At 40.8% G+C, this 21,201-nt stretch overlaps 1 protein-coding gene across 1 annotated transcript; it reads right to left on the bottom strand.

Moving 5' to 3' along the window:
- Positions 1 to 660: 660 nt before the first annotated feature.
- Positions 661 to 1,323, bottom strand: LOC105531888 (acyl carrier protein, mitochondrial). The gene has a single exon (XM_011969895.1). The coding sequence runs from the start codon at positions 1,301 to 1,303 to the stop codon at positions 833 to 835; it is 471 nt and encodes a 156-aa protein (XP_011825285.1). The 5' UTR covers positions 1,304 to 1,323; the 3' UTR covers positions 661 to 832.
- Between the last annotated feature and the right edge of the window lie 19,878 nt (positions 1,324 to 21,201).

Below are 21,201 nucleotides of genomic sequence, written 5' to 3'. Positions count from 1 at the left end.
TGGAAAGCAGTTTGGAGATTTCTCAAAGAACTTAAAACAGAGCTACCATTCAACCCAGCAATCCCATTACTGGCTATGTACCCAAAAGAAAACAAATTGTTCTACCAAAAAGACACATGCACTTGTATTGCAGCACTATTCACAATAACAAAGACATGGAATCAACCTAGGTGCCCCTCAATGGCAGATTAGATAAAGAAAATATGGTACACATACACCATGAGATACTATGCAGCTGTAAAAAAGAATGAAATCCTGTCCTTTGCAGCAACATGGATGCAACTAAAGGCCATTATCCTAAACAAATTAATGCAGGAACAGAAAACCAAATACCACATGGTCTCTCTTTCAAGTGGGAGCTAAACATCAGAAACTAACAGACATAAAAAGGGCAATAATGGAAACTGGGGACTACAACAGGGAGAGTAAGGAAGGAGGACGAGGGTTGAAAAACTACCAGGCAATATGCTCATACCTGTGTGACAGGATCATTTGTACCCAAAACCTCAGTATCATGCAATATATCCAGGTAACAAACCTACACATGTACCCCCGGAATCTAAAATAAAATCTGGGGTGGGGGACGGGAAAAGAATTTTAAGTGAAGTGCTAATAAAATAAATCAATAAAGCGCCTTTATTTTTATATCATTTCTTTTTTTGTTTATTTTATAGATTTATTTTCAAAGAGTAAAACACTTATACAATTTAAATACAAGTCCATCAGAATCACTCTGTCAGAGTCAGCAACAACGCGAAAATGCGTCCTCACTGCCAGACATTCGCCACTATCATCTGAGTCCTCTCTCCCCAAAGCCAAAGGGTCTGATACTTTATTCATATACATCCTTCTTATCTGCAATGTAATCTACAATTTCTTGTGGACACATTAACTTTTCAGCATCTATATCAGGAATTTCAAATCCAAATTCGTCTTCCATGGCCATGATAATCTCCACTTGGTCCAAACCGTCTAAGCCCAGGTCTTTCATAAAATGAGAATCTACTGAAAGCTTCTCTGGGTCAATCTTGTCATAGAGTTTCAATACGTAAAGAACACAGTCCTGGATGCCCTCTAACGTCAAAGGGGGCATGTCACTATACTGGCGGCACAACTGTGTAACTCTACCAGGAACCTGCGCGAGCCTTAAGGCCGGCTGCAAAGGCCCGAGCCTCGTCTGGGTCCCCGCGGAGCACAGACCGGTGCTGAGAGGCCAGGCCACGGCCAGCATCGGGACCCCGGGCAGCGACGCAAAGGCCGCAGGCAGGCGGCGGACATAAGCTGAAAGGACACAAGACGCCATAGCTACGCCGACCCAGGATGCACTCTATTTTTATATCTCTTCTATCTCAAGCCCCCTTTTCACTGGGTAATAGAAGCTCCATGTTGGACCATTTAGAATAAAAACTCAAGCAACCCAGAATCTTCTGTCTATGGCTTTGTCTAGAGCTTTTGCCCCACTGAGCCATGTCGTGCTCCTCTGGTGAGGAGAAGGCGTCTCGTCCTCCCTCAGTGCTGCCTCTCCACAGAGGCATCCCCCAGATGGATGTGCCTTGCCAATGGTGCCAGTAGCCTGTGTCTTTTTGCATCTATCCCGGAGGTGTCAAGCTCCCTATGTGGCCACTGCATCCGAGTCCTCGTCTGGTCCATTGGTCCTCTCTCAGATAGGTGACAGGCCTTCTCTCAGGTGGTACGGGGGCTTCTGGATGTTCTCCCATGCTACCCTAGGACTATGGGAAAGTCAACGGGGCCATCTCAGGTTCTCTTTGCTGAGAGACATGCCATATGCCAAACTGGATGAGCCGAGAGACCTGAGAAGCAAAGCACCTTCCTGGGCTTCACCTGAGAAGCAAGACACACACCTACTCTCCCCGAGGGCCCCCACTGAGTCACGAGGCCCCAGCCATGGCCCCGCATCCAACTGCCCAGCTTTTCTTACAACTCTGCTGCCTCCTGCCCAGGAGTCTCTCTCTGGGCTAGACGGTGGTTAAAGCCAGCTCACTCTCCACAGCCTCTTGTTTCTGGCACATACAAAGCCCAGGTTCCTATGGCACTAAAATTTCCCCTACCTCCACCTCTCACAACTCTTACTTCTGTCATGAGTTTCAAAACACCATGTACTCTTCTAGTTCTTTGAGATTCCTATCTGTTGCACCCCTAAACCAAGGGCAGTCACTGACTGAATGAAAAAAGGCCAAAAATTCACAAGAACTAGCTGAATAAAAAACACAGCGGTTGATATATCCAAGTATATATAACACCACCACATTGGCTGCTGTCATGAAGCTAAAGATATAGTATGGTTCTGGGCCTGTTCCCACCCAGGAGAGGCCCCACCTCATTCTCTCTCTCTCTCTCTCTCTCTCTCTCTCTCCCTCCTTCTCCCCTCACCCCGCTTCCTTGCAATGTGGTTCAGAGGTGCAGAACTCTTCCGAGAAGAGGCACAACCATCACTTCTTATTCTTCCTGCCAAGCAGCCAAGGCATGAAGCAACATATGAACTGCCCCTAAAAATGCCTATGGTGGAGGGTTAGCAGAGCCCGCTCAACTGTGGATCCTACAGGGGAAAAGTAAAACCTCTCTGGTTTCTTTCTTCAGCTTAGACAAAAGATAGTTTCTATGTGGTCTCCTCTAGATCCCTAGATTTTTGCAAGCAGATTTAAGCCTCAGAAGTTACTTTGTACAGAGGACATCAGGGAAGTCTTCATGCAAGAGTTGTCATTTGACCTGAGTCTTAAGGGGTGTGAAGGATGAGCAGAGGGGATTCCAGGGAAGGAATCAGCACAAATAAAGGCCAAGAGTTGGGAACATATATCATGGTCCAAGGGAAAGGGGGAAGTTAATCATGACCCCAAAATTCCATTCCTGGGTTATCAGGCAGATGGTGAAGCTCTTAACAGAACTTCTGTTCAGAAGTTCTGAGCCTTCTTGTTTGGCATTTATTGTAGTCAGCCATGTGTTATATTTTTTCTGTATATATCTTGCCTTCTTGAAAAGAGATCACTTTTCATTCATTTACTTATTCATGTATCTTCCTTGCAACCTTAAAGGAAATAATCAACATACACTGTAATATCTGAAAATGTGTCATAAAAGGTATTCCTCGACCTGCTCACTGGCTTTTCTTCATTAAAGAAAATATTGCCAGAATTGTAGATTGCTATATTTTTCTCAAATTACTTTTGAAAATCTTGCAGATTATAGAAAATTAACATATTTCTTCCCTGAGTATCTTAATCTATAGTTTGGGTGAAATTAATATAACAAATCATTAGTGTTAATGAGTTAACCTTCGAAATGTTATTCTAAACATTCAAAACATTATTTCTAAGAGTTCTTTGACTCATTTGCTATTTACCATGCCAGCAAGGTAGTTTTCTCCAAACGTGAAAAAAAAAGTGACTCTATACTTGTTGTAAATAGATTCTAAAAATTATTTGAGTCCAGCTGGAAATATAAATGTCTAACTGCCAAAGCACATCCTGATTCTATTTTTTGATAGCGTCACAAGACATACAAGAGAGAAGCAAACAGAAATGCCCTTTCATTTTTTCTGAAACACACTTCCCTCAGTTTTTCTCTCATCACATCAAGAAATCCCCTCAGGCCAAGCTGGGTGCAGGTCAGTTCAGCAGGGTGTTGGACCGGGTTTGCTTCAAAAGCCCTGTCTTCTCATCTTCTCCCATGATAGAATAAATGCCCATAACATGAGAGGCTTGCTCTTGCTTCTTGCGGGAGAAATAGAGTCGCTAGTTTTATCCTCCTGCTTCTGCCTCTCTATTGCACATGCCATCCATCAAACCAAACACCAGAGTGTCAGAAACTAGGAGGGATTCTGTGCAGAAGAGTTCCTGAGAATTTGGATAAAGAGCCCAGTGATTTCTGCATTTGGAGCAGCATTTTGAAATCCTAGCCTAAGGAAAGTTGAAAAAACACTATTTGGAAGCACACACCTGACTCTGTTTGCTTATTTGAGAGTATCTGAAAAACTCTTACTATCCTCAGGAAATATAATCATCTGTCTTTCCCAGTGAAGAAGATTTGCCTACCTAGAATTTTAAAATCTAATACTTAAATTGTTCTGTAAGTTTCTTTGTCTTTGCTCATTCCCACCTCTTCACCTCCACCTTTTCTTTCTCCAAAGCAGAGAAACACGACACACGGTTTATCCTCCTAAAAGCTAATGGAGCACAACTGCTCTCCACAATCTTTTGGTATGAACCAACCCATTCATCTCAACCTGACCGAGACCTTGTTTTTCTTTGAATATCTTAAAATTAGTACTGCCCATTCCTATTCTGGAGTCAGGGAAGCTTATGGCCCAACCGAACAGCAGATAGCACTAGAGAGTGAAGAGGCACCAGCTCCCAGGAAATAACTTGTTCTCACAGAATTGTATCTCCTCTTCATTCAACTTAGAATCACAGCAGTTTTAGAGCCACAGGAGACCCGAACAACATGTAGCCCTATCCTCAGAGCTTCCCACTTCCAGAATGTCTCCCAGGTCCAAGAAGTTCAGATGCAAGACAGACGTTGGGAAGATGGATCACCTGCCTTGAACTCGTTTTTACAACTCGTTTGACCCCGGAGTACTGTGATTTCTGGCAACCTCAATTTCCACATTTATTTCTCCCATTTCCTCTGAGGCTGACCTTCTCCAGCTCCATATTCTATTTGTCCTGCCTTGCTGGTTCTCAGCTTTTATGCCCCATTTCCTAGATTCCACCCAGAATTTTCCTTCAGACTCATCCTCTCAGTGGATTCCTAACCTGCCAGTGAGCCCGGCCAGACAAACCATATGGGATCATCCTGAAACCCCCCCACATCCCTGACCCAAGAGAGCCAGCCTCATGAGCTGGTTGCCAGAAAGTCTAACCTCTTCACTTCATAAATGAGAAAATTGAAGCCAAAGGTCAACTTTATGATGGAACAAGATTTGAATCTTGTATCCTGGCTCCAAATCATGGGCTCATTCTTCTACACACATTTCAGGACAAATCAATGAAATTACCACTTTGTCTTAGTTTTTATCTCAACCGTTGGTCACCTTCTTCCTTATCTCCCTGGTCTCCAAACTCTTTGGTTTTATTTTTCCTAATCTCAGTACCAGCTCTGGCCCCTGACACGTTTGCAATGAGCACTCTTCTGGATTCCCCTCCTTTTCATGGGTCTGCAGCACACACACAGAACTATTCTAACACAGGAAGTATTTCAGGGAAGAAGTGTTATCTTAATAGCTTGCTTAGAATAAGGGGAATCAATCAACCAGAAAGTGAGGCATTGAAGATTAACCTCTGGTCCAGGTACTGTAAAAAGGAGACGAAAACCTACATTTTTTGTGTATTTTCTTTGAGCCAGGCATTATGATCTGTATGTTATACATATAGCTAGCATCATATTTTGAGCCAAAACCTTCTACTGCTCACTCCTAATGATTCAGACATATCTAAAAAGGTTTGGCAAGCTAGTGGGACAGACTGCAAGGGTTGAAATAGAAACTGCTAGTTGCCTACCCAAATCCATTCTCACTGTCTTCCTCAGCAAAGAACACATATTGTTGGATCCAACAGTGTGTCCAGCTACAAGGCTTTTTCCAGCGTCTCTCTCAGTAAAGTGTAACCATGGAACTAAGTTCTGCCAATGAATGTGAGGCTTCTGAGAAGTCTCCTTAACAAAGTTGGAATGTCCTCTTCTCCTTCCTTCATTGTGTGTTGCCTGGAACTCAGATCTAATGGAGGGGATGGCCATGTGAGACCTGAGAATAAGAGCTCCAGGCACAGCAGAGTAATAATCTAGAAGGAATCTGGTCCCTGATGACATCAAGGACTCACCAAACTGGACTGACTGCCTCTTTCTTTCACATAACAGATAAATTAAAAGTTTGTTTTTTTTCATTTTGTACATTAAATGCAACAAACCTAGTCCCAGCTAAAACAAAAAACATGCACTAAAAAGTAGAACGAAAGGATGAAAGGGGCCTCAGTCTCTGACACTATCATGAAACTGCCCTGGTTTAACATTACTTGAGAGAAAAATAAAGCTTCTAGATTATTTAAGGCTTCCTGGAGGAGATGGGGTCTGAGTTAGAGTTTCCATCAACTTGAGGGAGGCTCTTCTCTACTTTGGCTGTTCCTTGAGCCACCAGGAACTCTCTTTGGTTTCTGTGGGGTTTTGATAACCATGGTCAATGCTACCTGTGATTCTGGAGCATTCCTGCTGCCACAGTTGGGGCCCAATTGCTTGAGCCATCACTCAACACCTGGCTTCCTAAAGGAGGTTGTGAAAGTGCCTGCAACTCTCAAGCACTGAGCTGGTGTTTGATGCAGCGGTTTCTCCAGGTCCTCTCTGTGAGAAAGGACAGGAAAGGGCCCAGGGGAAAGCAGAAATCCCTGTGCCTATCCCAGTGATTTACTGTAACCAACTCAGAACCGTGAGAGCAGAACACAAGCACAATTTAGTGCTCCATTCTTCCAACTTCTCACCCAGCTCTAGTCCGTCACAATGTTTACTGTGCAGCCATCTGTGAAAATCTTTGTGAAACTAGTTAAAGCCTTTTATGAGACCCTAAACTTCTAGTTACACTAATTTCCCACCCCCCCACCCCCATGTGAATTAGGTCTTGAGTAAACAAAAGGCAGACTTGAGGCTGGAGAGCGATTGTACCGATTGTACCGCGTTAAATGGTGCGTTTAACGGGGCCAGCCCACAAATTTTTCCGTTCCCATCCCTGGGCATGCAGGCAGCACCAAAGCCCATATAATGGACTCTTTATGTGGTACTTGGTTAGAAAAACGTATTGACAAAGAATCACAGACAAATCATAACCATGACCTTTAGTGCTGAAACAAGGTTTTCCTTGGGAGTGATTTAATTACCCATGCAGCTCACTGGCTGCACACATTAGCAGACTCTGTCTTTCCAAAGGCCACGGCCAGGCCAGGCTGGTTTGTCTTTCCTGTGAATGTGTGCCCAAGTGCTGCTCCTGTAACGAGGCTCTGTTGTGCCATACAAGGATAAACAGCGCACAGCATCCAGCTGGACTCTGTCAGCCTGAACGATCGCTTCCCAGGCACCTGCTGCCCAAGCCGACCTTGGATCGAGCAGTGCCCCTGGCCTCAGACTCGTCATTCAGATGAATGATGCAGATGCTGGTGCCAGGCCCTGTGGCCCGCTGCAACATGGCTGGACTTTGACTACCAGGTGTAGGAGCAGGGGTAGGATGCTGGGGCTACATTGTGAGGTGAAATATACTTGTCTTTGCCTCTCTCAATGCACACTGCCTTCCTCTGGCCTGAGCTCTTGGTGGTCTTGCATGAGCTTGAGGAAAGCAGAAACTAGACACTAAAAGCCATGAATTCTATGATTCTATTTAAATGAAACAGCCAAAAAAGGCAGATCCATAGAGACAGAGAGCAGATTATTGGTTGTCACGGGCTGGGGCAGGGGGAATGGAGAGTGATGGTTTCATGGGTTTGGGGCTTCTGTTTGGGCACTGGTATTCTGTTTGTGATGGAAAGGTTCTAAAACTAGATAATGGTGATGGTTGTACAACATTGTGAATGTCTACATGTCTCTGAATTGTATACCTTAAAATGGTTAAAACAGTAAATTTTATGTTATGCATATTTTAGCACATTTTAAAAAATATGACTGAAGGATTGGGTTGCAAGGGGAAGAATTGGATATACTTACTCCCAAGACCCCAGAAGACAAAACTAAGACCAGTGAGAGAGTTTCCTGGAGGCAGGTTACAGCTCATCATGTAAATAGAGGGGAAAGTGCCATTTGGAACAGGCCTACTGTGAGCCAAGGGCCCTTCAGTCCTCATTTCCTTGAAACTTACAACTCTTATGTAAGGGAGGTTTTATTATCCTTATTTAATAGATGAGGAAAGGATGGCTCCCAGAAGCTAAAACTATTTTCTCAAGGACACAGAGCTAACAGGAGGTAGAGCTAGGTTCTACTCTACTCTACAGACTGTACTTTTTTTTTTTTGAGACAGAGTCTTGCTCTGTCAATCAGGCTGGAATGTAGTGGTATAATCACGGCTCACAGCAGCTTAGACCTCCTAGGCTCAAATGAGGCTCCCACCTCACCCTCCTCTGTAGTCATGCATGCATCACCACACCTGGCTAATATTTGTATTATTTTATAGAGATAGAGTCTCACTATGGTACTCAGGCTGATCTTGAACTCCTGGGCTCAAATGATCCTCCCACCTTGGCCTTGCAAAATGCTGGGAATACAGGCATGAACCACCACACCCAGCCTGAAACTGTGCCTTTTTAAATATGCCAGTGCCTCTGCAAATTTTCTACTGAAGTCTCCCTAAATGTCCCATAGCGAGAGTGAAATGATACATCAAGGTGAACAGACAGAGCCCAAAGGAGTTGCCGAGTTTTGGCTCTCAAATTCATGTCAGTTTTACATACTTGCTCTATTATCTTAGATTAGTTTTTTTCTTAAATACTAGAATAAAGTTTTCATCAAAATCTTCAAGCAAAAGTATCATTCTGGGAAAATGGTCCATGTTTATCCTGAAGCCTCCCATCTCCCTTCACATTTTCTTAGGGGCCTGCATACTCCAATTTGAGAAGCTGGCACTAGGCTGGCTGCTATCCAAAAGGGAAGGGGAAAAGGAGTGAGAGAAGTGACAGGGAGGGAAGGAGAGAGGAAGGGAGGAGTTCTCTGCTACTGAAATTTTCCTGCACTGGGCTCTGATGTGTAAGAATTCATACAATGCAGGGGTTGAGGTTGGGCCTCAGTGACATTAACTCTTTTTATTTACAGAAGCATTTTGAAAATCTAATGAAACCCATTAACTCTGGCTTAGTCTATTTTGTATTGCTATAACTGAATGCCACAGACTGGGTAACTCAGAAATAAAAGAAATGTATTTGTTTACAATTCTGAAGTTTGGGAAGTCCAAGGTCAAGGGGCTGCATCTGGTGAAGACCTTCTTTCTGAGTCATAACATGGTGGAGGGCCTCACACGGCAAAAGAGCACCCACAAGACAGAGCCAGAAAGGCTGGAACTCACTTTTATAACAAAGCCACTCTCTTGATAATTAACCCACTACCTCAATAGTGACATTAATCCCTCATTATCTAATCACCTCTTATTAGACTCCACTTCCCAACACTGTTACACTGGGGCTTAAGTTTCTAACACGTGGACTTTGGGAGACACATTCAAGCCATAGCAAACCCACTTTAACAAAAATTTTTCAGACACATGAAGTTTCCATGTTATTCTAGGGTGTTTGTGAACCCTCTAAAGCCTATACCTCAGATTATGCATCCCTGGATTACAAAGTCTCAACAGAAAATGAGACAAACTTGAGGACTCCTTCTAACCCCAAGAGTCTGTGGTCTTGTCCCAGACTCTGCTTTATTCAAACATCATCCTTATAAAAATGCACAGAGTCTGTGGCCCATTTACTGGCCACTTTGAGTGATACGTTTATCAGCTAATGTGATAAACAAATTCAAGCTAACATGATAATGAGTTACTGGGCATCCTTTCTCCCTCCTCTACAGATGACAGGTGGATTTCTGTTTCCTTTAGGGATATTGTAACTTCAGCTGCTTGTGGAGAGATGCAAAGCAAGAAGGTCTCATAACTTCTTCAATCTCTCCAATTGAGTAGCTATTTACCTGACTTTGCATCAAGTCAGACACAGTGTCCAGTTAAAGAGGATTTCTGGTTTGGAGACTCAGCACAGCATGACTCTAGAGTTGCAGGAGTTTTGTTCAAGAGTGGACTTTGCCATTGCCTGTTTCCCTAGGGAGAGCCTGGTGACACTGACTTGAGTAATTTTAAATAAAGACTGAGGCTGGCTGGAGAAGAAAATTTCACAAAAATGGCTTCAAGAAAGTGGAAAGACCACAAAACTGACAACCAAAAAAATTCTGCCCAGCACTGTCCCTGACTCAGCTGATTAACTAGGACACAGCAATCTTCCTTTTTAAGCCTTGCTTATCTATACTTATCTTTCTATCCCCATCTAGAATGCAATCTATACAGGCAAATATATTTAGGTCAGAACATTAGTAACAAGTGACAGAAATCAAAGTCAGACTAACTTCAGTAAGAAATGACTATGCTGGCTCTGTTATGAAGGACAATGAGATAGCCCTTAGGACAGAAGTAGCAGTCCTGCTTTGGAAGGGAAACCAGAACTGCTGTATGGGGGATCCTTAAGAAATAACTCTCTTGCAGCTAAATAGAGGATAAACAATGCAGCGAAGGAGGATCAGCAGCCACACTGAAGGTGACATGAAAGAGACAAAGAGAATGAGGGAATGGACCAGGAGAGTGATGATCTGAAACAATCTCAAAGTAGCGGCAGAAGCACCAACCCACAAACAGTCACAATGTTACCTAAACTAGCCAGTCACCTTCTTTGGCCCCATGCAACTCAGAGATAACAAAAACAAGGCTCCTTGGTCAAGAAGAGTTGTTAAATAACAATTCAGAGAGGTGTACTATGGATTATAGTTCTCAAAGGTCAATAAACAGTGAAAAAGTTATTTAGAATCGCATCATGGCACGAGGTCTCTCCTGCTTATCAGAGATTAACATGGAAAAAGATTGGGGATGCTAGGAATTTTTTTAAGTATTTTTTAAGTTATCTGGATTATTCAGAGTAATCAAATCAATCATGGCAGACACTATCAGTTGCATCCCTTCCTCCTTGCTGATAAATCCTTATTTTGTTTAATGTTCATCCTTCCATGTGTTCCTGGAAAGGAATGAACCACGATGGGTCTAATGCAAACACAGTGATTCTATGCCCCTTTGGCACATGACCCTTTCCTGATCTCTGGGTTGGGAAGAGACTTTGGAGAGGGTTGTCACTGCCAGGAAAAAGAGGATCACTAGAGGACAGTTCCTTCATCATCTAGATATTGTGTACCTACCTGAGAAGACTAGAACCATCCGAGGCAGCCATCTTGTAAACAAGAACGTAGAAGCCTAAAAGCCAAGTTAACACGCTGAGCATAACACACTAAAGGATAGAAACAGCGTGGGTCCTGAATGATATTTACGAGGCTGGAGAGTCATTCTGGAACTGTTTGCGTATTAATAATAATACAATCCTAGTCTGATTAACTTTGTTATAATGACAATCATCCTAATTAATATAAGAGCAAAACACTGACTTGGCTTTCTGGCTTTCACTTTTTCCTCCCTGTAATTATTTTCATATAGTAGACAAAGTAATCCTTTTCAAATTCAAATTTGATCATGGCATCTTCTTCTTTTAAAAGTCTTCCTACAGTCACTTGAATAAAATTTCATCCCTGGCCAGGGACTGTAAGTTTTACACAGTCTCCAAACTCATCTTACTCCACATTCTCCTTCCTACTTCCCTTTTTTCTGCTGTCATTTACCTTTTCTGCTCTTAACACCCTAAGCTTTTCCTTGTGAGACTGTTGTTCTGGCTATGCCTTCTGCTGATCTTCTTGCCTTCCAGATTGCTGCATGCTTAGTTCTTTCTTGTCCTTCTGGCATCAGCTCAATGATTACCTCCTCACAGAAGCTTTCCCTGAACACTCCAGTTAAATTATCTATCCTCTCAACCATGAGCCAGACTTTATTACATCACCCTTCATTTTATTTTCCTCATAGTACTTATCCCTATTTGCAGTTATTGTAATTATTTATTTGTTTACTAATATGTTGTCAATTTCCTCTATATAAGGATCAAGAGAACTAGGATCTTGTCAATCTTGTTCACCATAATTTCTTGCATCCTTAAAAAATTGTCTGAAACATCATAAATCCTTAATAATAATTGTTGAATGGAAAGAAGGAAGGAAGGAAGGAAGGAAGGAAGGAAGGAAGGAAGGAAGGAAGGAAGGAAGGAAAGGAGGGAGGGAAGGAGGGAGGGAAGGAAGAAAGGGAAGGGAAGAGAGAGGGGAGGGGAGGGGAGGAGAGGAAATAACTGTAAGAACCTGAACCTCAGAACCTGAAATTTGGGGTTCAACTATGCCGAAATTATATGTCTCACTCTTCTCAGCTTGGTACCTGCAGACTGAAAAAGATGGAAGTAGCAGCCCTAGAGTCACTTCCTCCTAGCTTATCTTCTCCAGCAGAAAGATACTCTCTCTCCCAATGTCTGTATACCACTCCCAGGAATGAATTCTGATGGGCTCTGCTTAAATTATAAAACGTACTATGGAACTAATCCTTGTGTTTAGAGAAATAGGGTATTATGATTGGCCAAGGCCAGAGTTACGGTCCATAACCAGGGTACATTGTGATTGGCAGCTCTAACTGATCCATAGGAACTAGTAGGAGGGTGGTGCAAGGAGAGGTGGGGAGGAGAGGGGGGAGAAAAGCCAGGGGAGTTAGAAAAGGATTGCTGGGCAGACAAAATCAATAGATCTTCCCTATTAACTACATTGCACCCTGGCCTTGCCAAAATGTTTTCCTAGTTCTCCAGATTTAAAATACACTCATCTATAACTTATTACATTAGGTTAAGTCCTCATCTACACAACCAGAGTAACAGAAGAGCAAATCAGAGTCTATATGTGCACATGTGTGTGCATGCATAACAGAACTACATAAAACACAACCTGGGTATGCAAAGCCATACAGAGTGGTATAATGAATATTGGGAACTCAGAAGGAGTTGAGCTGAGAGAAGGGTAAAGAATAAAAAAAACTACATGTTGGGTAAAATGTATATTACTTCAGTGATGGGTGCACTGAAATCTCAAATTTCACCACTATACGATTTATCCATGTAACCAAAAAACGCTTGTATCTATGGAGATTGTAAAATTTTTAAAAAGCACACCCTGGCTTCATGATGAGGGAGGAGAGATGTAGAATTAGCTATCCACATGGTTTTGCAGATATCTCTTGCTAACTATTGGGCCAATGTCATGGCTTTCTACTACTGCATAGTACACCCTGCTATCTATTTAAAGTTCTTTTCCCTCCAATCATCAGTAAAAGATGGCTGCTTCCAACATGAAGTCAGCTTCTATTTTGTCTATTCAGACCATGATTCAACCACATGAGAAACCATCATGATCTCCATACAAATAAACCCGATAGTTGAATCACAGCCTGGCAGTGTAGTGTGATGGCACAACAGAGGAAGACCCTCTTTGGTGAGGACAGGTCTTCCATCTGTATTGCCATTTAAAGGGATAGTAACTTACAAGGACAAAAACATGTTCTTGGTTCCAAGTCGCTCGTTGGTGGTACATTTTTAAGGATTAATTATACTGGTAGGATTTCTTTTTCCTAACACGTTTGTTTACAAAAATATTGAGCATGCATTACACATCGACCTAAATAATTTTCCCCATATCTTTGTCCTCCAAATTTTGCAGTTAATTAAACTAATTTGTCTGTTTTTGTGGGTTGGAAACTCTTACTGTCATCCTTTCCAATCACTACTTATTTAAATTTCATCCTTGGCCAGTTTCATGATAATGTTTATCTGCTCCAGAGGATTTGAAATGAGAGTAACACACAGGGATGCCATTTAAATTCTTTCTTGAAGCCGAAAAAGTCAAGAATCAACTGGCCAGTTAGATAACACAATTTCCCTTGTAGGATATTTGCTTAAGATAGCTGGGGGCTAATTTAATTCCAGAGTTGCTTATTTGCGTTTCTATGAGGGATTCCCTGCTGTTAACATGCGCTGTGTATAGAGATTCTAAGAAGCATTCTCTGAGAACATTCTCAGAAGCAGGTTAAGTTTTTTTTTTTTAAGAAAATAAAAATCTATACAATTTGCTGTCAACATTCAACTCCGGCCTGTTGCCAACTAGAAAGGAGCAAGAGCACTCCGACATTCCAATAGCACTCAGATCCACTATTTGGCATTTCATTAATCCATTTGGAGAAAAATGACTTCTTAATTTTGAGTCCTTTAAAATGTTAGCTTAAGACCCTCAATGAGATTCGTGTGCTTACCCTACAGAGAATTTTACAGCCCTGGATTACCATAGAGGGCAGCAGAGAACCATCCAGAAGACCCAAGGAAAGGAAGTCCTGTTCTGTATATTGTTTTTGTCTTGTACTGTCAGATGCCCTGACATGCCTCTATGGCACGATCTGGCCCGTGCTTACCTCACCTCTTCAACTTCTTTTGAGCTTCTCCTCCCAACAGCTTCTAGTGAGCCAGCTTTCACAACTCCCTCAACCCTTTCCCACTCACCCCATCCGTATCCAGCTACGTTGACACCTTTCAGCCCCTCAAAGGTGTCTTCTCTCCTTTCCTCCCACTCTTCACCAAACTAACTCCTGGTCATCCCTCAGGGCTCAACCCAAAGCCACTTCTCTGGGGCTCCCCTCCCTAATACCCAAGTCTATATCAAGTTCACCATTGTGCTCACTTGGTGAGCTCTTCCCTTCTCCTTCTTACCACGGAGAACTGTTCTCATGGATCATCTGTAATAATATTTTGCTTCAAGTCTCTTTCTCTCTACTGGTTTATAAGCTCCACAAACAAGGACTGGGTCGATATCGTTCACTGCCCTTTCCTAATGCTTAGCACGGTTGGCACACAGAGTTAAATAAATACTTGTTGATTCAACAACAAATTGAAAGATGGTGGGCAAGACCCTTGAACCTTATGATCCGTCCGCATTAAAGATTATACGAGTTTGTAATTTTATGTAACACAGAAATGCTAGAACCGTAACAACAAATTCAATTACCACTTGAATTAGGGGTAAAAGAAACTGACCTGGCTGAGCAGGAGATAAGGATGACAGGAGAGTAAACTAAGCCAGCTTCAGCAGCTACTATTGCCAGGCACTGTATTAGGTGCATTTGGACAGTTTATCTCATTCAGTTTACCTTATCTGCTGTTGTCACAGCAGTCCTTCAGCTTTGCTTATCATTTTCACATTATTCAGATTTGAAAAAAAAGAGGTCACATAGATAGAAAGTGGTAGGGCTGCTTGAATCCAAATCTTGACTATTTGCACTATACTATAAGTTAGGACTCTGCTTTTAGTTTAAAAATAAAAATGGGTGTAGTAGTTGAAAAGAAAGTGAGTGAGTGGGAAGATTCCAATTTTCCTCCAATCCCTCTAATTAGCCCATTCTCCTATTACACATCTTCCCACACCCACCCTTCCCCCTAAACACACACCCCTACACTCCACACTACCAATCTCCCTGTAAGCAAATAGTTTCTCGAGTTCTTGCTGATAACCTCCACAGCAGATTAGGTATGACTTTAATCAGAAACTTTGGTCCTCTCTCTGCATCATTACCTCTTCTCCACTTTTATTGTGGGTCCCTTTTCAGCTGTGCATATTTCAACACTTATTTATGTGCCCATTAAGCCATTATCACCATTTCAGGTTCAGACTAGAATTGCACTTTGAATAAAGTATAAGAGGCTCCAATTGACTTAAGAGGATAAGCCTCACTTTTTGTTTCCTGCAAAGCCATCTCTGTCCCTACCTCCTGGAGAAGAGCTGAATGTGATGTTCTACCACAGGCAAAAATGTTCCAAGCAAAAGCTAGACATTACAAAGAAGAGGATGGCATTCAGTGCTGCTGAAACAAGCTCAGTGCAGCCCAGAAGGGGATGGGAATGCTGAGACAAATTCCCTGGTGTAGAAGCACGGGCCAGAGGTGAGGCCTTCCGTGACTGCCCCAGCCCCTCCCATCTGTAGCTTTAAGAATCTCTTATGGCAGGGCATGGTGGCTTATGCCTGTAATCCCAGCACTTTGGGAGGCTGAGGCAGGTGGATCACTTGAGGTCAGGAGATCAAGACCAGCCTGGCCACATGGTGAAACTCCACCTCTACTAAAAATACAAAAATTAGCCGGGCATGGTGGTGGGTGCCTGTAATCCCAGCTACCAGAGAGGCTGAAGCAGAGAGGCTGAAGCAGGAGAATCACTTGAACCCTGGGAGGCGGACGCTGCAGTAAGCCAACATTGTGCTACTGCACTCCAGCCTGGGTAACAGAGCGAGACTCCATCTCCAAAAAAACAAAAGAATCTCATGCTAGAGGATATTTTCTAATTTCTTTTTCCTTGAGTCCTAGAAGCCTTCACTTTTCTTTTTTCTTCTTTGTTTATTTGTTAGGTTTATTGGGCTATATCCTAACATTATACCTTGAGAAAAAGGTAACTCTGTTAAGTTTTCCCAGGCCTGTAATCTAAGATGGAATATGTGAACCTCCGGTGTAAACTCAGAGGCAGAGAGAGCAGCTAAAGTTGAACTCAGGTTCTCCTCATTCTGGAAGCTAAGAGACTGGACTTTCAAAAGTGAGACTCCTAATATATTTTAAAATGAGAAAAATCCTAAACAAATTTACTAAAACTGTGACAAATACGAAGTATTTGTATTAAACAGATTAATGCTCTGTTCATATATAGATAATATAATTTCATGGATTTGAAAGATAGATGCTGAGTTTCACTTCTGGTAAGTGCTGAGGAGCCTCTATCAGACCAACCCACTTAAAGGTTCTAGAGTCACCAAAAGAAGCAGAAATTGGAGGAGGGAGTTGACACATGGGAGAAGGAACTTGCCTTGCATGAGCTTTTTTTTTTTTCAATACAGTCTTTTTTGCTGGTGGGCAGGCCTCAAAAAACACCACACAAGGTGCTACATTTTGGGTTCCTACAGTATCTGGAGACTGAAGGGGCATCCCGCTGAAACAACCCAAAGTCTGAAGAGAAGTCAATGGGTGGGACTAGATTCATCTCAATGCTCATTCACTCATATCTCTGGCTCCTGGACTTGGAGGACTCAAAAGCTAGGACTGCCCACTACTCATGCCTCTCCACATAGCTTGGCTTCCTCCCAGCATTGTGGCCTGAGAGTAGCTGAGCTTCTTATATGAAGACTTAGGTTCTAAGAATAAAACTTACAGCTAGCAAGGAAAAGGTTATTGCATCCCTTTTCATATCCTAACTGGAAAGTCACACAGCATCTCTTCTGCTGCATTGTATTGGTTACAGGTGATTCACAATCCCCTACAAGTCAAGAAGAGAAAAATTAGACTTTACTCTTGATGGAGTGTGGTAAAATTCTAGAAGAGCACGTAGGATGAAAGATATTGTTATGATCATCTTGGCAAAATGCAATCTGTCACAAAAAACAGTGACCTAAGATTCCACCATAAGAGCCTTAAAAAGAAAAACCAAATAAACCCAGAGTAATTTAAATGAAGAAAATAATAAAAGCAAAAGTAAATAAAAAGCAACAAACATTGAGAAAAATTTTTAAGTCAAAACTTTGATTACTTGAACTAAATGAAAATGAAAACACAACTTATCAACATTTGTGGAATACAGCAAAAGCAGTGTTTAGAAGAAAGTTTATAGAAAAGAAAAAGATCTAAAGTCAATAACCTAAATTTCTACCTCAGGAAACTAGAAAAAGAAGAGCAAATTAAATCAAAAGTAACAGAAGAAAATAAATAATAAGAATTAGGCAGAAATCAATGAAATTGAAGATAGAAAATCAGTGGAGAAAACCAAAAGCTGATTCTTTGAAAAGAGCAATAACATTGATAAGCCTCTAGTCAGGCTAAGAAAAAAAGAGGGCACAAATTATTAATATCAAAGGGGTAAGAAGGGACCTCACTACTGATTCCATGAACATTAAAAGGATAATAAAGAAATACTATAAACAATTCTATGCCTACAAATTTGATAACTTAGATGAAATGGTGAATTTCTTGAAAGACATAAGCTGCCAAAACTTTCACAAGATATAGACAATTTGAATAGGCCTGTATCTATTAAAGAAGTTGAATCAATAATTAATATCTTTCTAAAACATAAAACATCAGGCCCAGATGAGTTTATTCAAGAAATCTCCCAAATATTTAAGGAAAAAATTATACCCATTTTCTACAATCTCTTTTAAAGCATAGAAGCAGAAGGAGTACTTCTTGATTTGTTCTATAAAGCCAGTATTACCCTCAAACCAAAACCAGACAAAGATATTACAAGAAAAGAAAATGATAGATCAGTATATCTCATGAACATAAATGCAAAAATCTTCAACAAAACATTAGCAAATGGAATCCAACAATGTATGAAAAGAATTGTACACCATGACCAAGTGGGATTTATCTCACATATGCAAGACTTGTTTAACATTTGAAACTCAATTAATGTAATCCATCACATCAACAAGCTAAGAGAAAAATAACATGATCATTTCAATAGATGCAGAAAAAGTGTTGTCAAAATCCAACACCCATTCATGATTTTTTTAAACTCCCAAAAAACTAAGAATAAATTAGAACCTCCTCAACTTAATAAAGTATATCTACAAAACACCTCCACCTAAAAATAATACTTAACAATAAGAAACTAGAAGCTTTACCACTAAGATCAGGTACAAGGCAAGAATGTCTCTTCTCACTGCTCCTTTTTGACTTTGTGCTGAAAGTTCTGGCTAGGGCAATAAAACAAGAAAAGGAAGTAAAAGGTATACAGATTGGAAAGGAAGAAATAAAACTGTGTTTTTTGGCAGATGACATGAGCATCCATGCAGAAAATCCAAAAGAACAGATTTAAAAAAAAAAAAAACTTTAGAACAAATACACAGTTATAGCAAGGTTGCAGCATCTAAGGCTAATACAAAAAGGTTAATTGGCCAGGCTCAGTGGCTTACGTCTGTAATCCCAACACTTTGGGAGGCCGATGGGGGTGGATCATGAGGTCAGGAGATTGAGACCATCCTGGCCAACATGGTGAAACCCTGTCTCCACTAAAAATACATAAAAAATTAGCCCGCCATGGTGGCGTACGCCTGTAGTCCCAGCTATTCAGGAGGCTGAGGCAGGAGAATTGCTTGAACCCGGGAGGAAGAGGTTGCAGTGAGCCAAGATTGTGCCACTGCACTCCAGCTTGAGCATCAGAGCTAGACTCCATCTCAAAGAAAAAAAAATTAATCACTTTTCTGTATACCAGCAGTGAATATGTAGAATCTGAAATTTAAAACACACTAACATTTACATTAGCACTTCCCAAAAAATTAAATAGGTATAAATCTAACAAAATATGTACAAGATCTATATGTGGAAAACCACACAAAATCTGATTTTAAAAATCAAGGAAAAATTAAATAAATGGAAAAATATTCCATGTTCATGGATAGGAAGACTCAACATTGTCAAGATGTCAGTTCTTCCCATTGACCTATAGGTTCAATGCAATCCCAATCAAAATCTTAGCAAACTATTTTATGGGTATCAACAAATTGATTCTAAAGTTTACATGGAGAGGCAAAAGGCCTAAAATAGCCAACACAATATTGATGAGAAGAATAAAGTGAAAGGACTGACACCATCTAACCTTGAGACTTACAAAAAAGTTATAGTAATCAAGACAGTGTGGTATTGGTAAAAGAATAGACAAATAGGCCAATGGAACCGAAGAGAGAGCCCAGAAATAGACCCATGTAAATATAGTCAACTGATCTTTGACAAAAGAGTAAAGGCAGTGAAAAAAATGTTTTAACAACTGGTACTAGTACAACTGGGCATCCACGTGCAAAATAATGAATCTAAACATAGATCTTACACCCTTCCAAAAATTATCACAAATGGATCATAGACCTAAACATAAAATACAAAACTATGAAATTCCTAGAAAAAAACAGTAGAGAAAACTTAGATGATCTTGAGTATGGTGATGTCTTTATAGGTAAAACACCAAAGTAACAATTCATGAAAGAAATCATTGATAAGCTGGGCTTCAGTCAATGAAAAAGTTCTACCTGCAAAAACAATGTCAAGAGAATGAGAAAACAAGCCATGGACTGCAAGAAAATATTTGCAAAAGACATCTGATAAAGAACCGTTATCCAAAATATACAAAGAACTCCTAAAAGTCAACAGTAAGAAAACAACAGCATAAATTAAAAGTGGGCCAAAGGCCTTAACAGACACCTCACCAAAAAACATATACTGATGGAAAAAAAGCATATGAAAAGATGCACCATGTCATATGCCTTCAGGAAAATGCAAATTAAAACAATAATGAGATACCACTACACACCTACAGTAAGAGCCAAAATCCAAAACATTGACAACACCAAATGCTGGCAAGTCTGTGAAACTCTCATTCATTGCTAGTGGAAATGTAAAATTGTACAGCCATTTTGGAAGACAGTTTGGCAGTTTCTCACAAAACTAAATATATTCTTGCCATATGATCCAGCAGCCACGCCCCTTAGTATTACCCAAAGGAGTTGAAAACATGTCCACACAAAAAGTTGCATAAGAATATTTATAGCAGTTTTATGCATAGTTGACAAAACTTGCAAGCAACCAAGTTGCTTCTTCAGTAGGTGAATGGATAGACTGTGGTACATCCAGACAATGAAATATCACTCAGTACTAAAAAGAAATGCACTATCAAGCAATGAAAAGACATGGAGAAAGGTTCAATGCATATTATTAAGTGAAAGAAGCCAATCTCAAAAAGCTACATACTATATGATTCCAACTATATGACATGCTAAAAAACAAAAAACTACGAAAACAGTAAAAAGAGGGATAGTGGCTAGGGGTTGAGGGTAGGAGGAGGAACAAATAGGTGAAGCATAGTGGATTTTTAGGGTAGTGAAAATACTCTATATGACACTGAAATGATAGATGTATATCATTATACATTTTTCCAAATTCATAGAATGCACAATGCCAAGAGTGAACCCTACTGTAAACTATGGATTTGGGGTGATGATGATGTGTCAATGTAGGTTCATCAGTCTTAACAAATGCACCACTTCAGTGGTTGATGTTGATAATGGAGGAGGCTATGCATGTGCTGGGGCAAGGAATATAAGGGAAATCTGTATCTTCCTCCCAATTTTGCTGTGAACCTACAACTTCTCCAAAAACTAAAGTCTTTTAAAAACAGAGACACAGAGACAACAAATTACTAATATCAAGAATGAAGGTGAAGGAGGGACTATCGCTACTACTGAACCCATAGACATTAAAAGTACCAAAAAAAATTAAGAACAGCCTTATGGAAATAATTTTTGCAACTTGAGTGTAAGTACAAATTCCTTGAGAAATACAACTTACCAAAATGATGTAAAATAAAATAGAAATATGAAAATTCTCATACATATTAAAGAAATTGAATCCAGTATCAAAAACCTCTCTGCAAAGAAAACTCCAAGCCCAGCTGATTTTACTGGTGGCTTCTGGCTAAAAGTTATGGAACTAATATG

The sequence above is a fragment of the Mandrillus leucophaeus genome, unplaced genomic scaffold (genome assembly GCF_000951045.1).
Source record: "Mandrillus leucophaeus isolate KB7577 unplaced genomic scaffold, Mleu.le_1.0 Scaffold92, whole genome shotgun sequence".
NCBI lineage: Eukaryota > Metazoa > Chordata > Mammalia > Primates > Cercopithecidae > Mandrillus > Mandrillus leucophaeus.
The sequence above is the reverse complement of the archived record's forward strand: the minus strand, read 5'-3'. Positions and strand labels throughout refer to the sequence as shown.